This window comes from Triticum dicoccoides, chromosome 5B (assembly GCF_002162155.2).
Source record: "Triticum dicoccoides isolate Atlit2015 ecotype Zavitan chromosome 5B, WEW_v2.0, whole genome shotgun sequence".
NCBI classification, from domain to species: Eukaryota; Viridiplantae; Streptophyta; class Magnoliopsida; order Poales; family Poaceae; genus Triticum; species Triticum dicoccoides.
Genome location: NC_041389.1, coordinates 279,496,037 through 279,508,053, shown reverse-complemented (window position 1 = coordinate 279,508,053; position 12,017 = coordinate 279,496,037). Strand labels below are relative to the sequence as shown.

Below are 12,017 nucleotides of genomic sequence, written 5' to 3'. Positions count from 1 at the left end.
TTAAAGAGTTTTGACTTTTTTGAAATGATGAAGAAACTTGTGAAGTTTAGTGGAAACTCTATAGCATTTCTAAATCTTATATGTGATTGACATATTGTAGATTTCAAATAACATAAAAGTTTCTAAGCATAAACAAAATTTGAAGAACATGTTTCCAACAGAAGTCTAAAGCAAAGCAAATTATTGGAGATAATGATCTATAGAGATAGATCAAGATGTCTCATTGCACTAAGCTGGATTGAATACATTGACAAGTTTTAAAATGGAGAAAGGGTTTTCTCTGAAAGTCACATAACATGATGCTTAGTAGAAATCAATGTCCAATGACAATTGATGAGCATAAACAGATGAATAAATTCATCATGAATGTTATGATATGTATAAAGGCAAATGTCTTATGACAGGTACCAAAAGTAATCCTGGATTGGATCACCAGGTGATTATTAATATGATTAAGTAACTCATAAAGTACAAAGAATTATTTTACGGAGGACATGAAGTAGCTCATCGTAAAAGGTTACACAAATAAAAACTTCATGGGCTATAATTGCTTGGAATAGTTTTCTAGCATGAACAATGTTGAGGATTCTATGACGAAGATATACATACAACATTAGATGTTTCAAAGTTGTCTGAATCAAGAAGTGTCTTGATATAATCAATGTAAACTCAAGAGTGACAAAACCAATGACAATATATTGTAAATATATTTGATCAAGAAGTGTCTTGATATTATTGGTGTAATCACAAGTGTGTTAAAATCAATCACACTATATTATGAATATAGTTAATCAAGAGGTATCTTGATATAATTGAACCAATGATACTATACAGGATATAGCTAATCAATAGATATCTTGATATAATTGGTGTGATCCCTAGTGCAATGAAACCGGTGACATTGTATTATGAATAATAGTGCCATTTGTTTTGAGCAAAAGGAATCAATATCCTACAAAAGAGACATGACTAACACAAATATTATATGTTTTGAATGTATCAAAACTAATAACAAAGACTTTACCACGAGCAAAGCATGAGCAACACCGGATAAAGCCAAAGGTGTTAAAATAGACTATGCAACTAGATTATTGACTCTAGTGCAAGTGGGAGACTGTTGGAAATATGCCCTAGAGGCAATAATATTTTATTATTATATTTTCATTTCATAATTAAGAGTTTATGTTTCATGCTATAACTGTTGTGATATTGGAATATGCAATTCAGTGGAGAACTCATATGCACGTGTGAAATGATAAACAGTATAATGTAGGTTCCTAGTCTTGCCTCACTGACCGGCTCAAGCGTTGTTGGTGATCATGTTTTCGGATCTTAGGATATCGTTAAGTGTAACGATTGTCCTGAAACAACATTGCGAGTGTGATGTTAGAAGAATGATCAAATTGAATCGACCCAATCTTGTTTGTTATACTTTGATATAATATCGTCTGAAATCAATTGTTATAATATGGAGTGTTAGCATGTGTTTTAGTTACTTAGACCATGAGAGTATCGTAGTCACTTCCTACCGTACGATGGACTTTGGGGTTACTCAAACGTCATCGATAACTAGGTGATCATAACGACAACTTACAGGTTTATCCGAAAGTTTTACAAGGGACTAGATAGCTCAAGAATGGGATTTGCTCGTCTGACGATGGAGACATATTATTAGGGCCCTCTCGGTGTAAGGACATCCATCCTTGTATGGACAAACACAGGTGGCTACATCACAGGGATGCCGGTACACTTCAGCGAGAAAGAAGAACAAAATCGGCAACGGGATCAACGGTATAGTGAGCATGTGCATGACTCAGGAGGATACCGATGCACCCTGGGTTTTGTAAAGTATCGCGAAGCAAAGGTAACATCACATAATAACCAAAGGTTCACTCGAATGTCACTCGTATAATCGTAGGGATCAATATGGACGTCCACGGTTCCGCTATCAGACATTGAACGAAGTGATTTCGTTCATGTCTATGATTTACCGAACCTACAGGGTCATAAGCTTAAGGTAATGATAATCTGCTGAGTTTTAGTAGGATGATATTATCGAGATTTATTTGTGGAATTGTTTCATTAATATTCGAAATAGTTCCGAGAGGAACCGGAAGCGTTTCGGGGTCACAGGAAGGGTTTCGAAGTTTATCGAGCAATACCGGGTATTACTAATAAATAATATACAGGTGGAAAATGTTTCCGAAGGATATAATTATATAATATTCTCTAGTAATTGTTAGAGAACTTTTATAATTAATTTAATATCAACAGGCCTTAAAAGGCCAAGTAATGGAGGGAGAATTGGGCCACCAAGGCCCAAGAGGGGAGGCGCCCCTCTTCCCATAGTGGGAGGCCGAATGGGGTGGGGGGAGGTCTCCCCTCCCCCCTTTGGCCGGGGCAAGGGGAGGGGAGTCCTTCCCCTCCTCTTGGCAGCCCCTCCTCCCCTCCAACATATATATACTAGAGATATTGAGCACTTCTGTATACAGAAGTTTTGGAGCCTCATCTAGTTCCTCTAGTTCTAGTTCTAGTTGATCCTAGTTGATCAATTAGAGCTCGGCCTAGATCCTCTAATCCACATAATTAGAAGCCCAATGTGGTTCTAATGGCCTCCCTCTAATTCTCCAGCTACGATTAGCTGACGGCGAAGGGCTACTAGATTGTGAAGACCGTATGTTTGCGACCAAGTAGAGAGGCCGTGCTTTCGATCTTCAGTTCGAGGGATCATTCAAGGGCGGTTCGCGGGATCGTCATAAACAGTTCAAGGGACTACAAGTACGATCTACACTAACTCGTCTACTTCCGCTGCACTCCGGAGTTGGTAACGACCGTTGATCCAAACCCTATATGCATCTTCATATTGTTCGTGGGTGTTCGTAGGACAATTTTTTTCCACTACGCTTCCCAACAATGTGACCTTAGTGTCTTCCGTTAGCTATCGCGTGTATGTGATGAGAAGTAGGATGATTGAGTTGTCTCAATACGGCGCTCCTTGAGAGACAACATTATGTGAGGGGCCGGACATTAGTAGGTTGCACATTACTCCTGGCGTGTCGTGGGGGCCTCTCTTGTCCGATCACCTGGATGGCGCGCACCCGAGCGACTCGCCTTGGGGCTCCATGACGGATGGACAACAAGCGTGCGCGGGGCCACCCTCATGCGGTGCTCTGTCGCACACCCCCACTCACGTACGAGAGCAGAGGCGAGAACCACTTGTCGGCGTCCTCGCTCTGCGAGGGTGAAGGCGCGCGAGCCGACGCATGTGAGCGCAATGTACGCCCCACCTGTCATGACTAAACCAGTCTGGCTTGCGTCGCGCCCGCGCGCGGCTTGCTGGGAGCTTTTGTGGTTGTCTGTTGCGTGATGGTGTGCTGCGGGCGCTTCCCCTGGGCTCTCTGTCCCGTTCGATCTGTCTGGACGGCGCGCACGTAAGCAGCTTTCCTCGGCGGTCAATGACGAATGGACCGCGGGCGCGACCGGGCCACCGTGAGCCCTCTCGCACGTGCTAACGTAGGGCTTTTTGGGCATACCACACGCACTGGCTATCGTGGCCGAAGTCACCGAACCAGCCCAGATGGGGCTAGCGGACGCAGACATGCGGGCCTTGCTTACCCCTCTCGTGCGGCGCACATGCGAGAGGGCTCACGGTTGGACGCCCAAAAAACCCTACGCTGGCACATGCGAGAGGGGCTCACGGTGGCGTCCACCGGCCCCGTCTGGGCTGGTTCCGCTGTCAATGGTGTAGGGCCTGCTGTCGGTATAATTTTTGCTCTGTGGTTAACTATTTCCTTCATGGTGTGGTGCCGGCGTGTTTCGTTCGACCGACCCGAGTGCTCGCCATGCCAAGTTGTTCCATTCATGTTACTCGGGTAGGCGCATGCGGCCACGTCAGTTCGTGCGAGCCTGGCGGCGGTTCGCGCGAGCCGGCTTGGGGTGCATAAATTAAAAAAAGATGTTGCATGGATGCGCTTAAATATTGCAACATCTTTTTGGTTATTTTTCTCATAGTGCAGGAACAGAGTGCAGATGGATTTTCACAAGTGAGTAGGGCGTTTCTGTGCCCAGGCTCATCTGCACCTGGTTAGAAAAAAATTCAAAAAAATTCAAAAGAAAATCTCAAAAAAATCCAAAAAAAAAATTATGCGGTAGAAAATTTGATGCGTGAGGCCCGCTCCTAATTTCGAGTCATTTGGACATCTGAGCAGCTCTCAGCAAAAAAGACAAACCGGTCCAAAATAGTACATGAACAATAAATTTTTTACAGACCTCCAATTTGTTTTTTTGAGCTCCTCAGATATCTAAATGATTTGAAAATTGAAGCGGACCTTGCGCATCAAATTGTCTACCGCACAAAAAAATTAATTTTTTTTTGAACTTTTTTAGTATTTGTTTTGATTTTTTTCGTCAGCGCGGGTGCAAATGAGTGCAGAGATGGATTTTCGCAAGTGCCACAACAATATTAGCTATGTAGTACTCCCTCCGTTCCGATTTACTCGTCGTGGTTTTAGTTCAACCACGACGAGTAAATCGAAACGGAGGGAGTACAAAATAAATGCTACATACTGATTTTATGTTGTATAATATACCCTTATGCACTTCATTAAAGAAATTGACAGTTTTAATAGCATTTTAGATAGGATTTCACAAAGAAATTTGCCTATTTTCATAGGATATATCCCAAATTTTAAAGGACAGCCTGAGTGCAAAGGCACCATCCTGATTTGTCAAATCAACAGCAGCCAAACACAACCGAAAATGTTCATACAACCTCAAACGCCAGAACCAATTTCAGTTCAATGGACATTATGGTCGATCATACAACGCATCAAACTCCTTGGTGCTAAACAAGACAATCACGCTCTTGTCTGGAAAAGATCTTGGAGATCGATTATATCAGCGAGAACTCCTGCGGCAGTGGTGTCGTTCCCGGCTCCTGCACCCTGGATCACCAGCGGGGAGCTCTCGTAGCATCTGCTGTATATCTCCACCTGAACAAGAGAAACGATGCATTTGTAGTTAAATGGTCTAAAAGGGTTAACAAGATACTGGTACGTCCAGTGGAAGGAAGAAGAAACCCTGCTCAGACCCATTGGCTTTTTTGTTTTGAGATGAAAATAAGCACACCCTGGGCTGCTGACAGAGAAGTGCCATATGACATTGAACAAACAAGAAACAGAAAAATATTAACATACCACATTGTCACTTCCCCTCAATCTCCCCAGTGCAGAATCTTTTGGGACCTCTTGAAGGCCCACTTGACACCTACAAAATGAGGACATCATGAACAATAAGACTAACCTACCAGCATGCACAAAATAAGCATTTGAAGAAATCATGGTTTTTTGTTTCTGCTGTAGTTTTAGAGAACAGATTGGAGGCCTTGATGTACAGGAAAAAGCACTGAGTGACGATGCAAAAGGACATTGCACAATGCACAGTGCCCATCAAATTGGGCAGGACACATACCCTGTGCTTCCAATGACACAAACATAGCGCAGAACATTTCCCCTCAAAGATGCTGCCTTGACCCTTTCTTCAATCGTCTCATCAAGTTTTGCCAACCCACTCTCAAGGAAATCCGTTGTGGACATAACCTCAGGTCCTAACTCACTCGGATATAAACTCTCAACCTGAAAAGAATTACAAAATTAGCTCATCTAATAGTTTAGAGTACCTATTCAGTTACACAAACTTCCTCACTAGAATGTAGGGCAGTATATATGATGTAGCTTTCTGTCAAAAATAGGAACTCAAACAAGCAATGATTTTTTAGGTTAAAAAACGACTATTGGACCAATCTAATAATAGCTAACAGGCATTGTAGGGTAGTTTTCCCAGCTGTAGCATGTTATCTAATCTACTCCCTAGTGGACAAGAGAAGTCCTATGAATAAAAAACCAAGTGCCAGCATATGAAAACTACGAACCAAGTTATCGCCAAGTAGAGTGATTTGGAAAATAATTGACTCGTCTAGAACCTACGTGATTGTTTGTCAACAGTCAGACTAAGAGTAAGGGAGTATGCATATCGGTAAGCTATAACAACAAAAAAAGAGCACCCCGTGCACAAAAAACCATGTTTGTACAAAAACAAGCACATCAGAATAATTCAAATCGCTGAACAATATTGAAGATAGGCATACATTGATATTCTCCATGCTGATCTGCTGCCCGAGAAGCCTAGCTAGGATCAACGCCTGCATACAAACCGAATTTGTTTGACCAATTAACAATGAATCAAATGAAAGTTAACATCTGAAACCTGAACATAAGTTCCCTTTCTGGAGAAACATAATATTATGCAATGTAAAACAAATATAAATGGCTATCCGGAAGGTGAAGGTATTGAAATTCAAAATAGGATAAGTAGATAAAGTAGGCCCGTCCTGTTTGAATTGGATGGGCATTTTGTTATTTTGGTTGTAGTGGTTAAGATTCTTTTTATCGAATCTTAGCAATAAAACATAAACTCATCAAAAGTAACATGCAACGGCAGTTAGAATATACTCTCTCCGTTCCATAATGTAGTGCATATAGATTTTTTGAAAAGTCAAACCACACAAACTTTGACCAAGTTCCTGGAGAAAAATATTTACATCTAGAACGCCAAGCATATATCATTAGATTCATCATAAGATGTACTTCCATATTTTATATATTTGGTATTGTAGATATAAATAGTTTTCTCCAGAAACTTGGTCAAAGTTTGACTTCTTAAAAAATCTATACGCACTGCATTATGGAACGGAGGGAGTACATAGAAGTTCACTACTTCACTTAGCAGAAGAAGAAAAATCTGTCAAAGGCTAAACAAAGACACAAGTAAAGTGAATTGTGTTGATATTCATGAGTAGAACACAGCTAACGAACTCAATGCATGCAGAGACATGAGCTATCTAACCTTTCTAGCCACATCCATCCCACTTAGATCATCACGTGGATCTACAAAAAATAAACAGCAGAGTAAATGCACTTTCCCATGCAAAGCATAAGTTAAGCAAAGTATATGCATCCTAGTCCTTAGTTAAAAGCCAAGTATATGCACCTTTCAGATGTTTTCCACAAAGAAAAGACAGACACAAAAATATAAATCATTCAGTGAACTGTTTTTTTTTTCTGATTTCATGTGTTTCTAGGAAAGTAGGTCAGGTCTATAGCTACGCTCGAAAACCGCCTTAAGACAACCATAAGTGCACGTTTTAGATTATATTTCTAAAGTTTACTAATGAAAGTAGAAAAATAGCATGAGAGTACATCAGTATATTTCCATCGTTTTAGTCTAAGCTTTACCAATTTTCCATATACTCATCAAACAGCGTTCTGTCAGAAGAAAAATATATATTAATATGGCATAATACAGATAAATGTAGCAACATATTGCTTCAATCCGAATAAAATTATCCAGTCTCCTTCCAAACCAATGATACAACTATCCTTTACTTCCGTACCATAGTTTCCAGGAAATAAACTTATATTGACAGAATTTTCTCCTCACTGACCAATGGTAAATAACTTGACACATATAAATATCATGATGACAGGTATGAGGTGAGTATACATCTTTTAGACCTGGTTCTGTATAACCAAGAGCCTTGGCAGTTTTCACAACTTCACTAAATTTTTTTCCATCCTCCAGCTCACTCATCACATAGCCAAGTGTACCTACAATAGTGTATTAAGGAAAGAGTGTATTGTATTGTTATTTGTACAACACTGCCTTATCATAACAAGCATGCTAAAAATTATGTACCACTCAGACTGCCAACGATTCGGGAAACTGGATCTCCAGATGCAATAATGCGGGTTACAGAAGCTATTACAGGCAAACCTGCTCCAACCTGGAAGTAAGAATTGCAAAGATTGGTGGAGATCCTTTGTAAAGATTGAAACATCAGATATCAAATAAACAGTGGAAAGACCAAAATAAGATAATGTAATATACATGATTTGACATTTTGACTCCTACAGTCCAGTCACATTATCATTTTTGACATAAAATGAACAAGAATAATGAATGAACATGCGTGATGAACAAACTATCAGAATACGTCACAAAAAGATGATATACAATATGAAAAGAGCAAGAAATCAAGAAATGATTTACTAGTAACATGTGCATACGGTAGATTCAAATCTTATCTGACGGAAGTGGGATGTCAACTTTTTAAAATCCTCCTGCACGAAAGCAAGCAAATCACGTAAAGCATTATCTCATTGACTGAATATAAACCAGTGAATCTTATACATCACTTGGTAAGACTAGGAGTCGAGATGGCCTTACATAAGCACATGTAAGAGGTTTTTTGTTTGCCAAAACAACGCAGCATCCATGATTCACGGCATCCTTCAGCACACCAACAGTGTCATAAGTTGCAGAACAATCAACTATCACCAGACCTGCAAAAAGTGTTCAAGTGTAACACAAGCAGTAAAGAAGATAGATAACAGGAAGTATCACCAAAATCATCACACAGAGCAAAGCTGGGATCTTCATTTTATGTTTTCTATTGATTGAAACAAATAACATGGCAAGCATAATATATGGTGTGCGAGGGAAAATGGGTTGGTGTGTTGCCTGTGATATATGAGCAACAGAGTGCAGAATCAACAAACCGGTTGTTCTTCCAAGCATGGTAGCTGCATCGATGACTTTCCCCATTGCCTCCGGCTTGTTGAACACCTGACAGTGCCCTAGATTTCCACAACCAATCCAGTCATACATCAAATTCCATTGCATGTACGGGAAGAAAAGTAGATTAAATTCCGATTAATGCCGTATCTTTACATAGTGCTCTGAAGAATGTCGTACACACTTGCGCTGCATGTTAGACTATGTATAGCTTCTGTACTTATGTACGTATATTGTATGTATTGTAACACATCCATTATATATAATGAGATAAGCCACCCCTAGAGGGTTGTGCTGGTTCCCCCAAAACTTATTGTCTTACATGGTATCACGCTAGGTTACGATCGCTTCCGCTTCCAAACCCTAATACCCGCACCGCCGCCGCAGCCACCGCCGCCTTCACCGCCGCCATGTCGAGCGCCGCCACCACCGGTTCCACTGCTGCGGGGTTCCTCCCGGCCTCTCTTGCGGCTCTGCTCAACCTCCCGCTCGATGCCGTCGCCGTTCCGGCTCCGATCGGGACCAGGAGCATCGGCTCCGTCTACTCCACGCCGCCGGCGCCCTCGCTTGGGCGCGACCTCGTGGTCCACACCGCGGCGCCGCCGTCCGCTGCGGACTCCGCGGGCGTCGTCCCGCCGCTCCTGCCGCAAGCGGATCACACCGCCCCGCTGGCAGGGTTGGCGGCGTCCGCCCCGGCCGCGGGCCTTGCGGCGTCCGACCCGGCCGCGAGCTTTGCGGCGTCCGCCCTGGCTGCGGTCCCGCCTCCTCCCGCATCGGCTTCGGTGCCTCCGGCTGCCTCCATGGTGTTTGCACCCCAGGCAGCCCCCTCGATGGGATCGTCTTCGCCGCCGCCGTTTCACTTCGGTCATCTCATCACCATCAAGCTCTCCGCCGACAACTACATCTTCTGGCGTGCGCAGGTTCTCCCGCTCTTGGGGAGTCACTACCTGCTAGGCTACGTCGACGGATCGCTTCCCTGCCCACCCGCACTGGTAGACAGCGTGCACGGTCCGGTCTACAATCCGGCCCATCGCGTCTGGACGGGGCAGGACCAGGCGAACCTCTCCTCCATCCAGGGGTCGCTCTCGCCGGCAGTTGCCGGACTTGTTGTCTTCGCGAAGACGTCTCATGAGGCCTGGACCATCCTTGAGCGAACCTTTGCAGCGCAGTCCCAGGCTCGTGTCTCTGCACTCCGTCGTCAGCTTGGAGAGTGTCAGAAGCTTGACTCCACTGCCACTGAGTTCTACAACAAGGTCAAGGGCCTCGCCGACACATTGGCCTCCATTGGACAGCCCCTCACCGACTCCGAGTTCAACTCGTTTATTGTCAATGGTCTTGATGAGGAGTATGATGCCTTAGTCGAGATCATCAACGAGCGGGGCAACTCGACACCCATGCTGGCACACGAGGTTTTCTCTCGGCTCCTTCTCACTGAGCAACGGGTCGAGACACGCCGCTCCAGGGGCACTGGCTCCCTCTCGGCCAACGCCGCCACCAAGGGTGGCCGCTCTTCTTCATCACCCCGGTCTCCCTTGGGGCTGCCACCGTCGCCCGCCTCGGCCCCCCCCACCTACTGCGACCTTACCGGGGGCTGGCGGTCCACGTGTGTGCCAGCTTTGTGGCCGCGATGGGCACTGGGCCTCCAAGTGTCATAAGCGCTTCCAGCGAAGCTTCCTTGGTCTTGGCAATGACGGCAAAGATACACGCAACAATGCCCGTCAGGTCGCCATGGCTGATCGTCCCGCGCCGCAGAAGCAACAGGGACACACTCAGTCCTACTCCATCGATCCACAATGGTACATGGACTCTGGGGCGACAGAGCATCTGACCAGCGAGATGGGGAAGCTTCACACTCGTGAACCCTATCATGGCTCCGACAAGATCCACACCGCCAATGGAGCAGGTATGCACATCTCTCATATTGGTCAAGCATCTCTTCTCACTAGACATGCCAATAGGAGTCTTCAGCTTCGCAATGTTCTTCGAGTTCCATCTGTGACCCGTAATCTTCTTTCAGTTCCTAAACTCACACGTGATAATAATGTGCTTTGTGAATTTCACCATTTTGATCTTTTTATTAAGGATCGGGGCACGAGGGACATTCTTCTTAGTGGGCGGTTGTGCCAGGGCCTCTACCGTCTGGAGCATCCTGGCGTCGCCCGTGTTTTCAGTGGAGTTCGGGTCTCTCCGTCACAGTGACATGCTCGTCTTGGTCACCCGGCCACACCTATTGTCCGTCATATTTTGCGTCGTCATGAGCTTCCAGACTATCACTTTGTACGGGAACGTGTATCACAGAAGCAACTCCAGATCAAGTTTATCTCATCTAAGGATCAACTTGCAGACATCTTCACTAAGCCTTTACCTCTGCCACAGTTTGAGGCTTGTAGGCGCAATCTTACCCTTCTCAGTTCTTTAGAAAGTGGCTAAGATTGAGGGAGGGTGTTAGACTATGTATAGCTTCTGTACTTATGTACGTATATTGTACGTATTGTAACACATCCATTATATATAATGAGATAAGCCACCCCTAAAGGGTTGTGCTGGTTCCCCCAAAACTTATTGTCTTACACTGCAACATAAGGATCGATACGGATGCGATGAAACTAAACATACCGCGAGCGAGCAGCGAGGACAGAGGCGAGCCGGCGGACTTGGCGGAGCAGAGGTCGTTGAGGAGCGCGTCATCGAGGCCGCTGGCGCGGACGTCGTCTGCGACGAGCAGCGAGGAGCTGTCGGCAACGCCCACCACCCGGATGGAGACGCCCTATAATCAGAAGCAGGCAGCACGCATGAGCGCCGCCGAATCGGGGAGGGGGAAAGCGGCGGGTGGATGAACCTGACCTGGTTGGCGTGGAGAGGCCTGCAGGAGACGATGTGGCGGAGGAGGTGGCGGCCGACGCCGCCGCAGCCGAGGAGCACCACCGGCAGGACCGACATAGCCTGCGCCTGCGGCATTTGGAAACTCGGATCGGCTTCGATTCGTCTCGTCCAGAGAGGAGTTGCTGGAGTGTTCCTAGCGCCGGCAGCAGAGTTTTTAGCTGCTCCGTTGGGGGTTCGGCCGTTTGGGCTGTACCTACCGCGGCATGGCCCAGTCATGTACTGTGGCCACTGACATATGTTGTGATTCTCCTGAAAAATTATGTTGTTTTTTCTCGTGAATACGCAAAGGATGCATATATTTTCATTGGTAGAAGAAAATAAAAAGGATGCATATATTTTCATTGGTAGAAGAAAATAAAATAAACACAAAGAGGTATAACACATGACACGGACGTGTGGATGTGATGCCTGGAGCAGAGGGACAAGGATGCTTAGTTCGCAAAAAAAGGGACAAAGGATGCTTGGCCCAAGCAGCGGATACAACACAGCTAAACCCACGAAAT

At 44.8% G+C, this 12,017-nt stretch overlaps 1 protein-coding gene across 1 annotated transcript; it reads right to left on the bottom strand.

Moving 5' to 3' along the window:
* Nucleotides 1-4,642: 4,642 nt before the first annotated feature.
* Nucleotides 4,643-11,716, bottom strand: LOC119308410 (bifunctional aspartokinase/homoserine dehydrogenase 1-like). Its single transcript, XM_037584540.1, has 12 exons — nucleotides 11,476-11,716; nucleotides 11,248-11,398; nucleotides 8,616-8,693; nucleotides 8,284-8,399; nucleotides 8,124-8,177; nucleotides 7,753-7,840; nucleotides 7,572-7,664; nucleotides 6,904-6,944; nucleotides 6,146-6,199; nucleotides 5,470-5,633; nucleotides 5,196-5,265; nucleotides 4,643-4,991 (listed from the first exon to the last, which is right to left on the bottom strand). Exons 1-12 carry the CDS (start codon nucleotides 11,587-11,589, stop codon nucleotides 4,857-4,859), a joined length of 1,158 nt encoding a protein of 385 aa, XP_037440437.1. The 5' UTR covers nucleotides 11,590-11,716; the 3' UTR covers nucleotides 4,643-4,856.
* Between the last annotated feature and the right edge of the window lie 301 nt (nucleotides 11,717-12,017).